Source organism: Gouania willdenowi, chromosome 15 (assembly GCF_900634775.1).
Source record: "Gouania willdenowi chromosome 15, fGouWil2.1, whole genome shotgun sequence".
In the NCBI taxonomy this organism is placed as follows: domain Eukaryota; kingdom Metazoa; phylum Chordata; class Actinopteri; order Blenniiformes; family Gobiesocidae; genus Gouania; species Gouania willdenowi.
In genome coordinates, this window is record NC_041058.1 from 19,647,024 (window position 1) to 19,666,721 (window position 19,698).

At 36.7% G+C, this 19,698-nt stretch overlaps 1 protein-coding gene across 1 annotated transcript; it reads left to right on the forward strand.

The window, feature by feature from the left end:
- The first annotated feature begins 1,131 nt into the window (after positions 1 to 1,131).
- On the forward strand, positions 1,132 to 19,586 carry elovl5 (ELOVL fatty acid elongase 5). Its single transcript, XM_028469148.1, has 8 exons — positions 1,132 to 1,303; positions 7,656 to 7,720; positions 7,895 to 8,082; positions 12,756 to 12,833; positions 13,751 to 13,922; positions 15,222 to 15,346; positions 17,035 to 17,169; positions 18,474 to 19,586. The coding sequence occupies exons 2-8, from the start codon at positions 7,663 to 7,665 to the stop codon at positions 18,597 to 18,599; spliced, it is 882 nt and encodes a 293-aa protein (XP_028324949.1). The 5' UTR covers positions 1,132 to 1,303; positions 7,656 to 7,662; the 3' UTR covers positions 18,600 to 19,586.
- Positions 19,587 to 19,698: the final 112 nt, after the last annotated feature.

Genomic DNA, 19,698 nt, shown 5'->3' on the forward strand with positions numbered 1-19,698 from the left:
GTATAAATATTTATTTATTTATTTATTTATTTATTTATTTCATGGTCTGGTGTTGCAGCACTTCATGAATTAATTTTATAAAATTAATTCATTAAGTGCTGCAACACCAGACTATAAAAATAAATAATTAGTGAAATATTTATACCTCATACATTTCAGAATGAAAATAAAATATAAAATGAATTTCATTCATTATGAACTTATCTAATTAATTATTGGCACATTTAATTGATTATTTACACTTTTAATGAATTAATGAACGGTGTATTTATTTATTAAATTCTGGCACTCCTCGTCCTCCACAGATTAGAGCCACTGGAAGAAAAAAACAAATAAATCCGAGCCAGTAGTGCAGGGGTTCTCAGCCTTGGGTCAGGACCCTGGGAGGGGGTCGCCAGATGCCTTCAAGAAACTAAAAATTTAAAAAATGTTAGAAAAAAAAAAGCAAATTTTCCTTATTTTTAGCCTTTTTCTACACCTATAACACACCTATTTCCATCACTTTTTTTGTGCCATATTTTTGCTCCTTTTAATGCATTTTTGCTACAATACTCCCATTTCTGCCACTTCTTTATCAAATTTCAATGTCTTTTCTACTCATTTTTTTTCCACTTTGAAGACATTTACGGCACTGCTACCAATGTTGACCCATTATTGTCACTTTTAACATCTTTTCACTATATTTCATGCTTATTTTTGATAATCGAACCACATTCACGATTTTTCATGCCCATTATTTACCAGTTTTAACTAATTGTTCCTACTTTATTCTGGCACCTTTAAGCCAATTTTACCACCAGCCCTGTTTTTTTTTAAAATTTTTTTTAAAGTTTTGATCTTTGATCATGTTTTATTTATTTATTTATTTTTGTCTTGACTATTTTTTCCGGCCCTATTTATTATTATTATTATTATTATTATTATTATTATTATTATTATTATTATTATTATTGATGATAATAATAATAATAATAATAATAATAATAATAATAATAATAATAATACTTTTTACTGTAAAGGAAATCTTTTGCTGAAGTGTACAGACTAGGGGCAGAATTCTGTTAAAATGCATGTTTGTGTATTTTCTCCACACTGGTAATGTTTAGTGAGTGTGACAGGGTGATGGTGTGACCCAGTGCTGTCCTGTCTGTGGCTGGGCTCTGCTCTGCTCCCTCCTGCTGTTCCTCCCCCAACATCACAAGGCTGCACATTGTCCTCACACCCGGCCCAGCCGAGCCGATCCGATCACAGCCGAGCCACGGACACACCGTCGCCTTCCCTCCGCTCCCTGTGCGTGTGTAAGGTAAGACACTATGTATGTGTATCGCGTCCACTTTCACGATGATGTCCGATCATCGGCTTTGATGTATTGGTTGATAAAACAAACCGTGGGCTGTTCGGTGATGCTACTGAAGCGTGGGGGAGGAACCCTCCCAGTAGCGGGAAGAAAACAAGTTTGGACTTTTTTTAGTGTGGAAATGAATTTCTTTGTGGAAGTTTGATGGATTCATTACTGAGCTAGTGATGTCATAATAACGTTAGTCACAGGGCTGAGCTGGACGCTGGGTATCGAGCTGCTGCTGTGTTGGGGTCACAGTGACCCTGATGTTGTAGCTGCTCTTATTATACAATGATCTACAGCATGTAGTGTAGGCCAGTGGTTCCCAAACTAAAAAAATATTATTATTATTTATTTTTTTTTTAAACTCAAATTTGCAAAATAACAATTGTTTTTATCTACAAATTTGATAAATCGATTAAATCGATTTTTTTTTTTTTTTTTTTTGCCCAGCTTACATCAAGTTTGCATCAACTCACCAAATTTCATTTAAATTTGTTTCCTAAATCTTTAAAATATTCTTGCTCAAAATTTTCTTCTGGATACTGTATCTACAGAAGCTTCCGGATCTTCTCCAAAATCCAACTTGTTCTTGCTTTTAATGTTGTTTATCAGCTCGCCAAATTCCACTTAAATCCATTCAGAGGGTTTTCAGATATTAGGGATGTCCCGATCCGATATTGATATCAGATATCGGTCCGATATCAGCCAGAAAACGAATATCGGATTTTATCGGTCTGCATCTAAAATCACAGATATAGGAGCTCCGATAAAAAAAAAAAAACACATATATATATACTGTACACACACATATATATATATATATATTTAGATAGAACTTCTATCCATAGGTGACTGTGGTTCAGACTCCAACAAAACAGGTGGCGGCAATGCAGCAATAAGCCTTCACACTCTCGCTCAGAGCCCACATGATCACAACGACGGCGTGTGTGCAGCGCTACTGGGAGAAGGAGAATATAATTTCATTAAATTGTAGATTGCATATTTTATGTCTAAGGTTGACAATGATGAATAATAAATGAGTCAGTTATTCTCATACCTACTGTTGCTGACTATTGTTCTCTGCTTGAGTAACATCACTTGATCAAGCCTTTGCTAACATTTCATACAACAAAACAAGTAATTATTATTTTATTTTATTTTATTAAAGAATAAAAAAAAAAGTTTGTGTGATTCATGCTAATATTGGATCACTATCGGTATCGGCTGACATGCAAGGCTGCAATATCGGAATCATATCAGAAATGAAGAAGTTGTATCGGGACATCCCTATCAGATATCCTGCTAACAAACATCCACATTAACAGACGGACAAACACCTGTGAAAACATTAAACTTCCTAAGGCGGAGGAAACAAAAACACAAATGGGACACATTTTTCCTATTTAAAGTGCAAAAAGTGTCACTCAGCAAAAACTGAGACTTGACATTCCATTCCAGTCTAAGAGTAAAATCAAATCATGTCATTATGATGATATTCTGCTGTGCATGAACTTTGCATTACACATTTTTTTTTTTTTTTCTAACTTTGTCTCCTACAGTTGAGAAGAGATGTTTGCAACAGCTAAAATAATATGAGTCGACACAGATCAGTGCAGGAAACCTTCACTGGTCAAACTTTAACAATGTGTTAAAATGTTGTTCACAAAGTGAAAGAATTCTGTTGGAACGTGATTGTAGAACAAAGTGAGTTGGACCTTTTAAAAGCTTTCACGATCGAATAAACTGTATTAGATTATCCTGGAATATAGTTTAGATTCAGCACATGCCAAATGTCCACAGCAGGAATGGTGCTAAGTGCTCCCAGCATGCATTGGAGTGTTGATTTTAGACTCGTTATTTATGTCCTATTGTCCCATACCATGCGTGCTGTAGTTTCATTGTTTATGGAGTAAATGGTGTCTTGTCTCTGTGCTAATCTCTGCTAATCTGTTGCTCACACATAGATTCACTTTTTTTTAGAAAAAATAAGACACAATGACAAACCTTTTTCCATCTTAACTTACACTGAGGCAAAATATCCAATGATTAATAGCAGGTTTTCCACCTTTCAATATAAATGTATAACCTAAAATCTCTGATTACTGTTTAAACATCTGTTAGAGCAAGCGTTTTTCAACCTTGGGGTCGTGACCCTGTGTGGGGTCACCTGGAATTAAAATGGGGTCGCCTGAAATGTCTAGTAAAAATAAAATAAAAGGTCAAAATTATGTATGTATTTTAAAACACATCACACACAATATCCAACATGATTAAAAACAAATTCTAGAAGAAGAAAAAATGTGTCTGGGGTCACCAGAAATGTCTAGTAATTGGTTAAAAAAATAAATCATCATTACGTTTTTTTTTTTTTTTTTTTTTTTTTTTTAATATTATTATTATAGAGTATAGAGTAATCGAGACAATCACGTTCATTCATCCTATAATTTGATTTATTTTGAATTACTTAACTTATTTCTCTGCATGCCAATTTGTGGTAGAACAATAGTCAACATAAGGTTTAATTCTTGTCTTATTTCTGTTTATTCGATAATCTGCTGCTGGGCTTTTTGTTATTGTAAACTTCACATTCTAATCTGGATCATTTGAGAGTTTCATTCATGAACAAAAGTTCGGATGCATCAGCGTGTCGAGCAGGACTATGTTTTTTTTTTTTTATTTATTGTATTTTAGTTTCCACATAGCACACTTAGTAATGTTATTGTTGTCTAGTTGTAGTGGATTCTTTTATTTTGTCTGCACCGAGGCAATAACGTGAGGCTGCTGACGTTGTGCGCTGCTGTGGATTAACGTGCTCTGATTTAAAACCTGCAGATTATCCTGTGTTTTTGGTGCAGCGGCCTAGTGAGACAACACGAGCAATATCTGGTTTATCACAATAAGCCATATTTGATATTTGGTTCAGTCAACACGATGGCTAAAAAGCACTTCCTATTGATGATGTATGTAGCTCAGCTTTGCAGAATCACACGTACAGTCGATGTTATTTTTGCTACTAAAGAACCAGGTTGCAAAAATGTGCTTGTGCTGATAAAATGCATAAAATCCAATGACAGGTTATTCAAAGTCCAACAGAATGGTGTGATAAGTGAGCGTGTAATCTCATTGCAGTGAGATTATTGACACACCATGTATTAAATACACTTTTAAGTTATTTATAAATATCTCATTCCATTGTTAACAATTGTTGGGGCGACCGTGGATCAGTGGTAGAGTGGGTCGTCCAGTTGGGGGGTTGGGGGTTCGAATCCCGCTCGATCCAATTCATTGTCGTTGCGTCCTTGGGCAAGGCACTTTATTACTATTGCCTCGTGTGAATGGGTATGAAATGTGCATGAATGGTGGTGATGGTCAGAGGGGCCGTAGGCGCGAAATGGCAGCCACGCTTTTGTCAGTATGCCCCACGGCAGCTGTGATTACGTTGTAGCTTACCACCACCGGTATGACTGTGTGAGTGACTGGTGTGAATTAATAATGGTTTCTGTACATGCTTTGAGCACTATTTAAATCCAAGCCATTATTATTATTATTATTATTATTATTATTATTATTATTATTTATTTTTTATTTTTTTTATTTATCCAGTTTATTTCCGACATTATTACATTCACTTTTTTTTTTTTTTTTTTTTTTTACATTTTTTGTACATGCCGAAAAAGGAGATGAGAGAAGCAGTTTGCTTATCTGGGTCCCGTCCCCTGTTTTACCATCGCAAATTTACATGGGTTTACATGTCTCTCTGGTCAAACATTCTTGAGTTGTTCTGAACAGTCCTTTCTTGTGTATTCTCATCTGTAGTCAGTGTTGTCTTGTTTTTATTCCTCTTATAACAGGTTTGTAGATTTATATTTATATTTATTTGTTGTATCTCTCTCTCTCCCTCTGTTCTTTCTCAGGTAAAGCCCATCTTTTGATTACTCTAACTTCTTAAGTAGTGCACTGAGCGTTTGCTTAGAGAGTGCAAAAAATAGTCATATTTGTGACCTATTTGCCTTCAGTCTGAGAACAGCCTCAGTGTGGGATTGTTTCTATGAGTTTTATTGTTTTTTTTTTTATTATTTTGTTTCATGGACTTTGCTCATTTGTACTGTGTGGCATTATATTTGGAGTTTACACTCTTGTGGACCTGGAATTTCTCCTAATCTACACAAACCTCACACTAGGGATGTCCCGATACAACTTTTTCACTTCCAACACGATACCGATATTGCAGCCTTACGTATCAGCCGATACCGATATTGATCCGGTACGAAATCAAACATACTTTTATTACTTATTTTGTAGTGTGGAATGTTAGCAAAGGCTTGATCAAGTGATGTTACAGAACAATAGTCAGCAACAGTAGGTTACTGTGTTGGAGTGTGAACCACAGTCACCTATGGATAGAAGTGCTGGAGTGGAATAGTTTTATCGGCGTGCCTATATCGGTGATTTTAGATGCAGTCCGATAAAATCCGATATTAGTCTTCTGGCTGATATCGGACCGATATCCGATATCAATATCGGATCGGAGCACCTCTACCTCACACACAACTAAGGTGTCTGCAATAAAATAGTCAATAATGTTCTGGCTACTCAAGGCTCTCTGGAACAGTGAGTTTCAATTGTGCAAGTGTTATGTAAGCAATTAGTATTTTACTTGTATGTACTTTATGTAGAAGATTGGGCTCAGAAGCTGAGATAAAAGAGAATATAACAGGAGGCCAACATGGTAAAAGATGATTTTTGTTTAATAGAAATGTCTTGGAAGTGGGGATGGGAGAAAATACAATATTCAGCATGAGCTGTAATAAAAAATAAACAAGTACCTCCCTGGAATAGCAGGTAAGCGTCACTGACACAAAATAATTCCTTTTGACCCTATGAACAGTAGGGGTGTCCCGATCCAATATCGATATCGGCCCGATATCAGCCTGAAAATGAATATCAGATATCGGATTCAAAATTCTGAATTTCAAATTTGTATTTTTATTTTTGTCCCAATTTATTTTTTATTTATTTAATTTAATTGTAGAATACTGTAGATATTGTGTTGAAGGTTAAAATGTATGTAACCAATTGGTTAATAATGAATGGATCAGTTTTCCTCATACCTACTGTTGCTGACTATTGTTCTCTGTTTGAGTAACATCACATGATCAAGTCTTTTCTAACGTTCCACACTACAAAATAAGTCATTATTATTAATATTATTTTATTAAAGAAAAAAAAAAGTCGGATCAATGTTGGCATCGGACAATACGCAAGGCTGCAATATCGGCATCATATCGGAAATGAAAAAGTTGTATCGGGATATCCCTACTGAATAATTTTGCACTGACAAGCAAATTACCACATAAACATAATAATAATAACCTTTGATGATTTTTAAATTTCTGTAAAAATAAAGATTTAAAAAAATTTTTTTTGCCTCTGCGATGGACTGGCGCCCTGTCCAGGGTGTACCCCCACCTAGCGCCCCAAAAACAGCTGGATACAGGTCCCAGCAGACCCCCGCAACCCTGAAAAAGGAGCTAGCAAGTTTGAAAATAAATGGATGGATATTTTTATGCCCAATCAAAAGCTTGTGACTCACTGAAGCTGGACCCACTGTTGGGTCCCAAACCCCGAGTTAAGACCCCTCATTACCACTTAAATCTGTCAGTCGTCAGTCCATTCACAGTGAACCCTGAGAGTATTGCTTTGTTTCATCAATAGATCAGGATGGTTTGATTCTGGTGTGAACCAGAACCTGTGAGGACCAGTGTTGGGAGTAACTAATTATTTTCGTAAGGTAATACAGTAATTTATTCCTTTTTGAAGTCACTCAGTAGTGTAACTCGTCACAAAAGTGAAAAGTGGTCATATATTACAATTAGTTACAATTCAAGTGACTCAAGTTACATGCATATTTAATTTAAGTGCATATTTGCTTTGTTTTCTCACTGTTTGCAATTATTTGAGGAAAAAAAGATGATGGTTTTAGTTGAATATAACTTCTGGGGAACAAAAGAGAGCTTTCTGCTGAAACAGCAGAAGTATTTGAAACAAAACTTAGACCGATGTCTGTGTGATATAATTAGTGTTCTGGACCAAAAGTACCTCAAAATAGTGTAAATCAGTTACATTTACAAAAATAGTAATACTGTAATACTATTGTATACTAGTAATATACATATATTACAAGTTTAGAGTAACTTAGCCAACACTGGTGAGGATCGTGTAGGTTAGGCTAACACACAAATGAGTTCAATTAGAGCTTAACGGTTGAATGCAAAATACAAGAGAAAACTGACCTGATTTCTAACTATTTCAGGTGATAAATGGAGACCTTCAACCATCAACTCAACACCAACATCGAGGCATGGCTCGGTCCCAGAGGTAAGACGATATTCTCAATTTCCTTCTTTGCTTCACACATTTGCTGTTATCAGCAAAGCTCAATAGAAAGAAACATTATCTATAAACCCTTTGGCTGACCTGCTCATTGTTCCACTCTGTCTCCTCCACCTCTGCTGACCTGCCCTCTAACATCTAACATGTCTTCCTTTCCAGACCAGCGTGTGCGCGGATTACCGCTGCTAGACAACTACCCACCGACCTTTGCACTCACAGTCCTGTACCTCCTCATTGTGTGGCTAGGGCCCAGGTATATGAAGCACAGACCGCCCTACTCCTGCAGAGGCTTCCTGGTGGTCTACAATCTGGGCATCACACTCCTGTCCTTCTACATGTTCTATGAGGTATAGACTCAAACAGTTGATTAAAAAGCTAATCTGTTTGCAGGATTACGTCAAAAATACTACGAACTATGACAACATTTTAACCAAAGATAGAGCTTACGCCGTGGAAGATTCCAAAAAGGGATCCGGATCAATACACTGATTCTGGATCAGTCTAAAAAGTGGAAAAACTCTATCTGTCTTCATTGACCGATCTTTATGAAATTTGACTCAATTACCCCAATGGGTTTAATCCCAATCAGATTGCGTATTTCACCACAATTTTATAAAAAAAAGGTGTGGCCATACATTTGTACCTACTGTATTATTATTGATTGGGATGGAAATTTCTTTCAAGCCTTTAAAACACGTGTCAAACTCAAGGCCCGGGGACCAAATCTGGCCCTTTAAAGCAGTGATTCTCAACTGGTGGGTCGGGACCCAAAAGTAGGTCACGGACCTGTACTGGGTGGGTCGCGGACAGCTGGGCAAAAATAAATAAATACCCAATGTCTCTCATGCTGGTCTTTTATTTTGAAAGAAACTTTTCTTTTGATAGGCATGCTGTGAAATGCATGTTGCACAGGAAAATATATAGTTTATATGTGTATGTTTTCAACAGTTTGAAAGCCTAAATTTGGTTGGTTCAATTTAAAAAATAAAAATAATTAGGTCAAGATTTAGTGACCGTGGCAAAACGTGGGTCCCAGGGTGAGACCCCTGCTTTAAAGCATCCAACTAAATATGACAATAATCACTGTGCAAATGACAAAATGATTCAGTAGTAGATAACTCAGTCCTTCTAAACTCACAAGTTCAATTAAACTCGACAATATTTTCCAGGTCTTGCCATTTTTTTCTGCACTTTTATCAAACAACTGCAGTCGATTTTAACTGCAAATTGTGATTTCAAAAAAAAAAAAAAAAAAAAAAATTCTGCTATTTCTCACAAGCAATCCCACAAAATGTGCACACAAATTTGTCACAAAATCAAGGAAATAGACGTAAAGACCACTATTTGTCATTTATTGCTTGGACGCAAAATACATTTTGCATTCAGAAGATCAAACTAGGGTACAACAATGTTGAAAAAGCTACATTTTTTTCTCCTCCTAAAATCTACGGCCCATTTGAGGTCAAACTGATCTGTATTTGGGCCCTAAACGAAAAGTAGTTTGACACCCCTACTTTTAGGTCATCATCATAGCTGCCATGAGAGCCAAGCAATTGGTTGATTTTACACGGCTTCACGCCACACTCTATTGTACCGGTGTCACGGTCTGAGTTTACCTCGTACTGAGATTGATTATGAGCGTACGCACTACTGGAAAATGAATTTTTGCTACTTCCGCCATGCTGAGATTAAAATCTCAATTTCAAAGTAACATTTGTATAAAAGAATGTGCTTAATAATTTATTCTATGCAGTTTATTTTTATTATTACATGTATTGTGTTTGTACAAAAATACATGTTTTATAGTTTATTCTGTGTGGTTTTTACAGCGATAAGCTGTTGTAGTCATATAAATGTGATCGTGACAATCATATTTTTGGTCGATTTTTTTAATCGACGGTTGACTGATGTGATGCTGTAAGCATTTTAAAAAAAAATCAGTACTACAATCTCTGTGCATGGCTAATCCAGCACGGGTACATCTCAGTACGTAGCGGTCACGTATTGAGTTTGTAAGAGGATCTCAGTATGGAGGTTAACTCAGACCGTGATACCGGTAATGTTTGAACATAACTAGTCAATGATTCTCTGCGTATGGGTTCATAGAATGCTGCACACAGATGGACATAGAAACCGGAAGAATTCAGCGACCACCAGTCCACATAACTCTAACAAAAGAGGCTAACTACTGTAATTACATAAGAGCAAAGAATGTTTGTCAGCTTGTCTGGGAACGTTTAGCTAACAGGATGAATCTACTTCACCGACAGGCTTGTATCCAAGTTTTTTGCCATTTGAGGAAAAATAGTTGGACTGATTAGATGCAAAGGAAACGGCTCATTTGGTTTTCTTTTTCTGTGTGAGGATCGTTGGGTTTATGGAGTTACAGTGATTTGCGACTAAGAATTCTGTTCATAGTTTGGTTTTCAACTTTTTGACCTCCTGAGTTTTGCACTCAGGGTCCACCAAACTCCTCCCCTCGCACCACAAATCCTCACGGACTTGTGGCTGCTGTCGTCTTAGCACTCAAACACAATGGGATCAGGAAGCGTGAGGAACACAGCTGGATGTTGTGCAAGTGGACAGACTCACTGCTGTAGCTGTCAAAGCCTTAATGTATTCCTCGTTCACTCTTTCACCAGCACAGATCAGATCTCGACGGACGTTGTTGCAGGAAAAACCTTTTGATTACAGATCGACTCAGTGGTAAATGAGTGTGACCTGTTGTTCTTGCAGCTACATTTGGAGTTTAAAAAGCTGCATTAGGGTTTCTTCTTTTTTTTTAATGTTCTGTTGTTCTGCAGGGGGAAAGTCCACAGTATTGGTGTCTGCTCCAGCTGGCAGAACTAGCTTCATTTGTGTGTGTGTCTCTCCAGCTCTCTCCCTGCATTGCGTAAGGTCCCATTTGGCTCAAGGATTCATTAAACCTCATACTGGGACAAGGCCTCGGCCGCGGGCTCAACTGTGTGAATCAATGTGATTCAAAGTACAATGTGGTTTAGTTCTTTGCCAGCTTTCCAGGGAACAGCAGTTGAGCGCATTTTGAAGAATTTCATGTGGCCGGTGACTTGATTTCACACACAAGTCCTTTTTAAATGTATATTTATCTATATCTCGTGTTTTCCTGAGATTACTCTAAAGAGGAAAAAGGCAGGAAAGGAGATGCAATGGAGCCGGGGTTGGGGTCAATTATAATTGTAATTGATAATTAATTACATTTATGGTGTCATTATAATTGCAATTTAAAAAATGTGTCGCTGTTGTTATCGTAATGAAATTGTAATTGAGTTCAGAAACAGCAATTGACTTCGTAGTTGTGATTACCATGAAAATTCTATGAAAATTATCAGTTAAACTGGGGAACCATGTTACAGTTCTATGTACAGTTCTATGTATGTGTTTCATATCAAGCTTTCCCACATTTTACCATTTCACAATAATTGAAATCTAGGGGTACACCGACACAAAAAAAAGCTCAGATACCCACAGCAAAAATATTAAAACCTATAATTTCATTGATTAGGAACTGGAAGCCAAACAATTAATAGATAGATATATTTAGTGTATTTTACAGCTGTTTTAGGACCTGTTATCATCAGAGATGCTAACAGAATGCTAACACAAGGTTAACTTTTATTAGGTTATTTATTTCAGGCTCAGTAATTGTGATTAATTATCCCCCACCACAAAGTGGAAGGGGGATATCGGTTTGTGCTACGTCCGTCCGTCCGAGTTAAAGGACAGTTTTTCTCAGAAACTGTTTAAGGACAACCAAATTGGGTGTTTGGCTTCAGGGGATCAATACCTTGATGGAGTTCGAAAATGAGAAACGCGCAATTGTTTTTTCCGGCGTTATTGACCTTGTTCCGTTTTTCTTTACTCTGGGTGACTTTGTGCGTTTTGACCTACCACTGTTGCCAAAGTAGTCGGAAGTCGCCGTCTCGAAAGCCCATGGCCTACTGGTCTCTACTAACTAAGTTCTTGTATTTTTGGCTTGAAAAAACATATGCTTGTGAGTATGTTTAAGTGTACTGTTTGATAACACTCCTAAGACTTTGTTTGTGAAAGTTAAGCATAAACAGTATATTATATAAATCACTGCCGATCGCGGTAAATGTTAGCATGAGCATATACATGGGTTTTCCCATAGACGTTAGCATTAAGCTTGCAGACTATTTGTATAGACTATCCTATATCCCCCTTCCACACAAAGTGTGGAAGGGGGATATAGGTTTGTGCTCCGTCCGTCCTTCCGAGTTAAAGGGGACAGCTTTTCTCAGAAACAGTACAGTACAGTAGGATAACCAAAGTCAGTGTGTGGCTTCAGGGGATCAATACCTTGATGGAGTTCGAAAATGAGAAGCGTGCAATAATTTTTTCTGGAGTTATTGCCCTTGTTCTGTTTTTTGTTTTTGTTTTTTTTTGGCGGGGGATGTTGATAACCAACGTAATTGTAATTTCATCGTAATTAGAAAAGATGCTGGTTACTGTAATCGTAATTGAATTGCAATTGAACATGGGTAATTGAAAACGTAATTGTAATAAAAAAATGTAATTGAGCCCAACCCTGATCCACACCATACATTAATCTTTTGTTGTGGCTATTAATGCAAATGCTGCTTTTTCATGAGTCTTGTGGGAGCTGAAGCAGAGGGGTTCAAATAATTCCACAAATGGACATGATTCTTTGCCCAAATTGGTTCACTGTAGGAGTTACATCAGCCCATTATCATAAACCATGACCTGCATGAGGCCAGACAGAGGTCTGTGTTGCCAAATGTGGACCTGAGGACGTATTTATCTTTTCTTCAGATTGCATCATTCATGCTGAAGTCAGCAGCTAAAGATCGGTCATCACAACCTTGCACCACAGATATGAAGCATTAAATCTGCTTATCTCACCTACTGCTGGTCTCTGTTTGTGTCTGGCACAGTTACAAAGCTAATATAAATTATCTGCACTGGACCGTGTGCGTGTGTATGTGGTGACATGACAATTAATTACCCTCCTTGTGTTCAGCTGGTTTCTGCAGTGTGGGATGGTGACTACAACTTCTACTGCCAGAATACCCACAGTGCACCAGTGGTGGATGACAAGGTCGGTAAGCTGGGTCTCTGTGCGAGTGTTAATGTAAGAGGATAATGTCTGTCATTTTGTGTAAAAAATAATCTCTTTCATATTTATTGATGATATTAAAGAAGAGCTATTACTGCCAAGAGTATTTTATTGTGGCCCAGGTTTTCACTGTTGATTTTTAGTTTCCTTCTCAGAGGTGAAAGTAATGGATTACAAGTACTCACGTTACTGTAATTAAGTTAGTTCTTTGAGTATATTTCTAATTCAGTAATTTTACTTGTATTTAAGGATGTTTTAAAAGATGTAAAGTCATTTGTTACAGTTTTACACCCAATCGTTACTGAGGAAATGATGGTGTGTTATAATGTTTTATAATGATAAACGTACATTGTGAAACTACAAAAAATAAAATGACCAGACAACAATCAAACGCATCACATCATAGCCGACCAACCACATTAAACGTAATGCACTTTATTACAATATGCTCAAAAATGATTATGAATTTTTTACCAAATAATGCCAAACAAAAACTTACAAACTGCAGCTTTAAGTTCCAATTGCACACAATTTGGTTTCTTCAAGATTTATTACTAAAAATAAACTTTTACTTTGAGTACTATTTCATTTAGCTACTTTTTACTTGTACTTGATTATTTTAGGTATTACTTACTTGTACTTGTAATTTAAATCAAGTAACAGTACTTCTATTTCAGTAGGATATATCAGTACTCTCTACACCTTTGTCCTTGGCTTTGATTTACATGGACAAGTGTCAGTAAATCCCAGTGACGAGCTATAGACACTGGGAGGGAATTTGTTCTGCTTCCTGTAGCCATGGTAACTGTTCTGTGTCATGATTACTTCTGACCTTGAGAACAATTGATGCCTCTTTTACCTTGACTAACACATCTAAGTCTCCATGTTTGCCTCCCCAGATCATTAAAGCGTTGTGGTGGTATTACTTCTCTAAGCTGATCGAGTTTATCGACACGTTTATCTTTATCCTGCGGAAGAACAACCATCAGATCACCTTTCTTCACATCTACCACCACGCCAGCATGCTGAATATCTGGTGGTTCGTCATGAACTATATACCATGTGGCCACTGTGAGTGTTTGACACAACTCTGACCTTGCGTGACTCAAAACACTTCTACAGTGAGCTGAATAATTCAGGTGCTCTAATAATGAACCCATTAGCTCTGAAAATACGTTAAAAGACACAAAGTGGCTTGTTTTTGCTCAATCTTACAGTGGAAATATGATTTGAAAAAGCTTTCTTTGTGTGTGTGTTTATTTTAAGCGCACAAAAAGTTATATTTATAGTTTTATTTGTAAGGTTTTATTCAGCATACTTGAGGGTCCGCGTACATCAGGGTTGGGGTCAATTACTTTTTTTTTTTTTCAATTATAATTACATCTTCCATTATCCATCAATTACGATTATGGTGCCTGGCATTTTTTTCCAATTACAATTATAATTATAATTATTATTTTTCCTCCGTAAGTCAATTATAATTACATTCTCAATTTCTTAAGTTCAAATTAGATTATTCACAATTACTCATTACCCATAAAACGTAACCTTCCTCTTGTGTTAGCTTTCTGTTAGCATCTCTTATGATAGCAGCTCAGTTCTGACCCATGTCTTAAATCAACTGTAAAATACACAAAAAATGTAATTTTTTTTCACATCGTTTTGTTACCATGAGCTTCCTTATCCAAGAAAATATTGGTATTAATATTTTTGTATATTTAAATATCTGAACTCAATTACGATTACGACAGCAGTAATTTTTTTTTTCCATTTACGATTACATTTGTAATTATGTCATAGTTGTAATTACGCAATTACAGTATGCACAATTATATCGTCACATCTCACTGTCACTATAAAGCACTTAACTCGTCCCCACCTTTTTCATTTCCTACCCTGACTCCCCCTTCCCTGTTCCCTTCCCCATCACTCAAGTGTGACACTGCCCTCTTTTTTTTATTCTCCCTGTAATAACGTGTTTATTACCCTCCCTTAGGGAAGGCTGGTGATGGTCACAATTATGCAATAAGATAAATTAATTTATTTAATTGCAATAACAAAACATGCATCACTGTCTTAAAAAGACTGCACTTCTTGTAGTGTTGACCGTTGACAGCATGTGCAGACAAAGAGGATTTTTTTAATAAGTTTTATTAGATAATTACAATTATAATTGACCCCAGCCCAGGTGTACATGTTATAACTTCAGCATTTTGTGTCATATTCTCATAAATCTAAATTATTATTGCCGTGCAAATTCAGACGAACACAAAAGCTTCTCATTCCCTGGACTTTTCATCTCCTACTGAAACGTTAACATCTGTTAATCAACAGCACATGAGTCACTTCCTGTCTGTCGGATCTTTTCAGCATACTTTGGTGCCTCCGTGAACAGCTTCGTCCACGTCGTCATGTACTCGTACTACGGCCTGTCATCCATCCCTGCCATGCGCCCGTACCTTTGGTGGAAGAAGTATATCACTCAGTTACAGCTGGTGAGTCTGGATTCGGTAGTTTATCTCCTGTTTTGTGTTCAAATATTGTCTTAAATCATTTACTGTAGTTGGCCCTGACAGTATATACTATAGTAGCAGGGCTTCTCAACTGGGTCTCACCCTGGGACCCACATTTTTCCACCATCATTAAATCACCACCCACTTTTTTTTCAGAATTCAACAAACCAAATGTAGTTTTTCAAAAATAGCTGTTGAAAACACTCATATATGATCTTTTTTTAAAAACATAAATCTATGTATTTTCCTGTTCAACATGCATTTCACAGCACGCCGTGAACATGAGATATTAAGTATTTATTTATTTTTGACCAGCTGTCCGCGACCCACCCAGTAAAGATCCACAACCCACTTATGGGTCCCGACTAGATGGAGTTATCGATGGAATTTTGGTGTAACATTCCCACTCCAGATGTGCATTAGGGGCTTCTGGTCTGCTTGAAGGGCTTAAAAGGGAAATATTGTTTTTTAAATGAAGGTTATTTTGGTCTGAGGCGACGGTTGTTTTGTTGTAAGGCAGGTTAATCACAAACTTGGTTAGGATTGACTAATAAATTACACATTTTTTTATACTTTGTAGCTTTATTTATATATAGATTAGTAGAACATTTTCAGTGTTAAAGACCGTGTAAAGCAAATTCTGACATTTTCTTCTGAACACATTAAATAGGTCATAAATGTATTTTTTTTTAACACATGTACAAAGCCATTCAACCATTTATAATTTAATTGTGGAGCTCGGCTTCAAAAACTGTATTTCCATTTTCTGTGTTCAGGATTTAATGGGCAGGCCACAAATCAGGGACGTGTTACGTAGCGAGGCCCTCATTAGCATAAACCCGACCCTGCTGCTGAAGCACACCAAACTTCCGCTTCCTCCAGCGGGCACAAAACAAACCACGTATTCAGACTCAGGGGAATAAAACTCGTACGCTGAAGCTACATTCTCCGTGAAATGAGCACGTGTATAAACCGTGATTTTGTTTTCCGCCTCTAGCGGGCGCAGTGTTGACTCTACCCGGGAGAGATGCACATATTCTGACTTGGGCGTAGCAGACCTTTCCGCGTCCGATCCGAGCACTTTTGGAAGCACTATTGACGCCGGAGCCGGTTTCACGCTGCTCTCTCCCATAGACACAGTAAAGAGGCGGAGCCCTTCCCTCACGTAGGCGTGGTTCCAGCACCTCTAAATGACACGCCCCCAGCGTCTCAGAGCAGAGAGAAGTGTTTGTTTTTCCATGATTTTGAGACCTAATTTTATATACTTAGCGATTTTTTTCACTTTCACAAACTCATGACACACATTTATTTCTGCTTTACTCGGACTTTAAGGAAGTGATGCAGAAATCGTTTTATATGTCAGTGACATTTTGACCTCATACCTCGCTTCTCATTTTGACTTTTAGCTTTGTATGTCAATGTTGTATGCAAATAAATTTACTTATATATATAAAAATACACACAGCCTTTTATGCATTTATATATTTTCATATAACACCAATGTCGGGATAATTCAAAGTAAAGTAAACTTAATAGAAGTACATACACTGAAGTATGTATTGCAATATGATAATAAACTGTAATTACAAAATGACGTATATGATAATAAATATTCCATTTTTCTAACATTGATATGATGTACTTCACTCTGGTCTCTGTTTCCGTCACAGATCCAGTTCTTCCTAACTGTTTCCCATACTGCGTGTGCAGTCATATGGCCATGTGGCTTTCCTCTGGGATGGCTGTGTTTCCAAATCAGTTACATGTGCACACTCATCATCCTTTTCTCAAACTTCTACTTTCAGGTTAGTGAGTCATTTTACGTTACTGTAATTGAGCGACTTTAATGGATACTTGTGTATTTTTGAGTTCATTTCTAAATCAGCAATTTGACTGGTACTTAAGTATATTTTATACATACTGTATGTTACCTTTATTTGATATGTACATCACCATTACATTAGTTACCCAGATATATTGTTTTGAGCGTGTTAGCACTTGTGTTAATTTACGACGCCTGTGTACAGGAGGCTTTTAAAAAGGTCAAAAGTAACAGAAATAATAATAAGAAAGTAAGGAGGAAATATGCACTGCACAAAACATGACAAAAAGAAAAGCAATATAAAAAGTTAAATACAGTCATTAGTTATAGGGCAGAGGCAACACGGGCAAGCGAGAAACCAGGCATAAATTATAATGTGAACACTGTTGTTTTGATTTTAGCCATTTATAAAAAGTAATTGTAATTCGTTACATTTCATAACTGAGTAAATTATATATTTTTTTTGTTTTAAAATGATCAACAGACACTGTGAAACTGCAAAAAATGAAAAGACCAGACAACAATCAAATGCATCACATCATAGCCGACCAATCAGATTAAACGTAATGCACCAAAACAGCATTGAATGGAGTTTATTTTATCAGTTTTAGAGTTCATAAATATTGCTATACTTAGAGCCCGATACTTTTTTTTTTATTATTATTTTGAATTAAATTCATTGGTGTTGTTTTATTTTTTAATATTTAACTTTTATTTTATACAGATGCCTTTGTGGAAAATAAATTAAAGCTGCAGTTTGTAGAATCATTTCTCCGAAACTCAACCTCCCTTACCGGTATTTTTTGTGAACGCTCTTAGTGGCTTTTGTCTCAATAGAGACATAGTGACAAATGTATGGACTTTATCTTGTATTAGTAGAGCTTTTTCAGGTGTTTTAGAGACTCTGACATGAATGCATGTATCACTCTGTAGTTACTGTCCAATTGTGCTAGATTTGGTCTCTTCCTTTTTAAGTTTATACATGACATGTTTACTGTGTGCAAGGGAACCATGGCAAGATTTATTACCAAAAATAAACGTGGGGGGTGAAAGTAACTAGTAACTTATACTTTGACTACTTTTTAAATTGAGCTACTTTTGAGTAGTACTTGAGTATTTGATGTATTACTTACTTGTACTTGAGTACAATTTCAATTAAATGACGTACTTGTACTTGATATATATCAGTACTCTTTACACCTCTGCTAACAGGACTTATACAATTACCATTACTTTGTTTGAATTCAAACAGTGTTGTGATACGTGTCCTTTTTTCTTTTCTTATAGACCTACAAAAAGCATCGCGGTTCTTCGACGAAAGAGCACCAGAATGGCTTTTCATCCACCAACGGACATTCAAATGGGACGCAGTCCTCAGAACAGCCGACCCAAAAGAAGCTGAGAGTGGATTGACCTCTGGCGAAACGTAGCGTGTTAGCTAATGCTGCTATAGGCGATGGAACTATCTTCTAATCTAGAATAGTTTAGCACTTCAGGTGAAACAAGCCATAGAGACATTATGTGTTTCTCACATAATGATTTAGCATTAATGTACATTTTTTTGCCTACACCGACACGTAGAGGTAAATTACTGCAAAGCAAAAAAAAAATCCTCCCAGTTACCTACAAGAAGTATTTCTGAGATGCTTTGTGTGCACGGCACGTCCACAGCTGTAGCTACAGCGTACATATGGGCAGCGGCAGCACGTTTTAGAAAACTGTTACATGCCATAACCATGAAAACACAATTAAAGTGGCAAAACAGAGCTGGTAGTTTGCTGCCTTGTTCAGTACTATTGTAATGTTATGGTAATAACGGGCCGTACCAACAACAAAGCGCTATGAAGATAGAATATTTACGTGAACCAAAGCACAGGAGGCTATGCTGCAAAGTATTGCATTGGTTTCAGAGTGGGAAAGAGCAGATTTATGAAGTTTTTGAACAAATCTGTCATTGTTTCCTACTGTTAGTTAGCGTCTCTAGCTTCTTGGACCCTAAAGACATTGAAATCAACAAAATAAGGGCTTTTGTATGTCATGCTAATCTCAACAGGTAATACTAGCGTAGTGTAAACAATCGCTGAGACTGAAGACAGAATACTCAATGTAGAATTAAAGTTGTAAGAAGTCAATTCTGATGCTAAAATAGCACATATTGGATATGTCGCAGTTTAACACGTGGATGTTCTGCATCAAAATGAAACAGTTATAAGTGCTCAAACAAAAAGAAGTTAACGGGAGATACTAAAACACGGAAACATTTCAGAGTCATAGGACAGTGTTTCTCAAATGGGGGCACGTGTACCCTACAGGGGGTACATGAGAGAGAGGGGAAAATTAAAAAATGAAAGGATAAAAAAATATGGGCTTTTCTCATGTTTATTTTTGGTTAAAAATGATAATCGTACTAAATATTAGCAGCAACTCACAAAACGACAACAAAAACACACAAAATAAAAGAAAAATATGTAATAATGAATAAAAAGAACAGACAAACGACAACAAAATCACA

Coding starts and splice junctions, on each gene's coding strand:
- elovl5 (XM_028469148.1), top strand. CDS start 7,663: ATGGAGACCTTCAACCATCAACTCAACACCAACATCGAGGCATGGCTC. Junction 7,721..7,894: donor GGCATGGCTCGGTCCCAGAG/GTAAGACGATAT, acceptor CTTCCTTTCCAG/ACCAGCGTGTGCGCGGATTA. Junction 8,083..12,755: donor CCTTCTACATGTTCTATGAG/GTATAGACTCAA, acceptor CCTTGTGTTCAG/CTGGTTTCTGCAGTGTGGGA.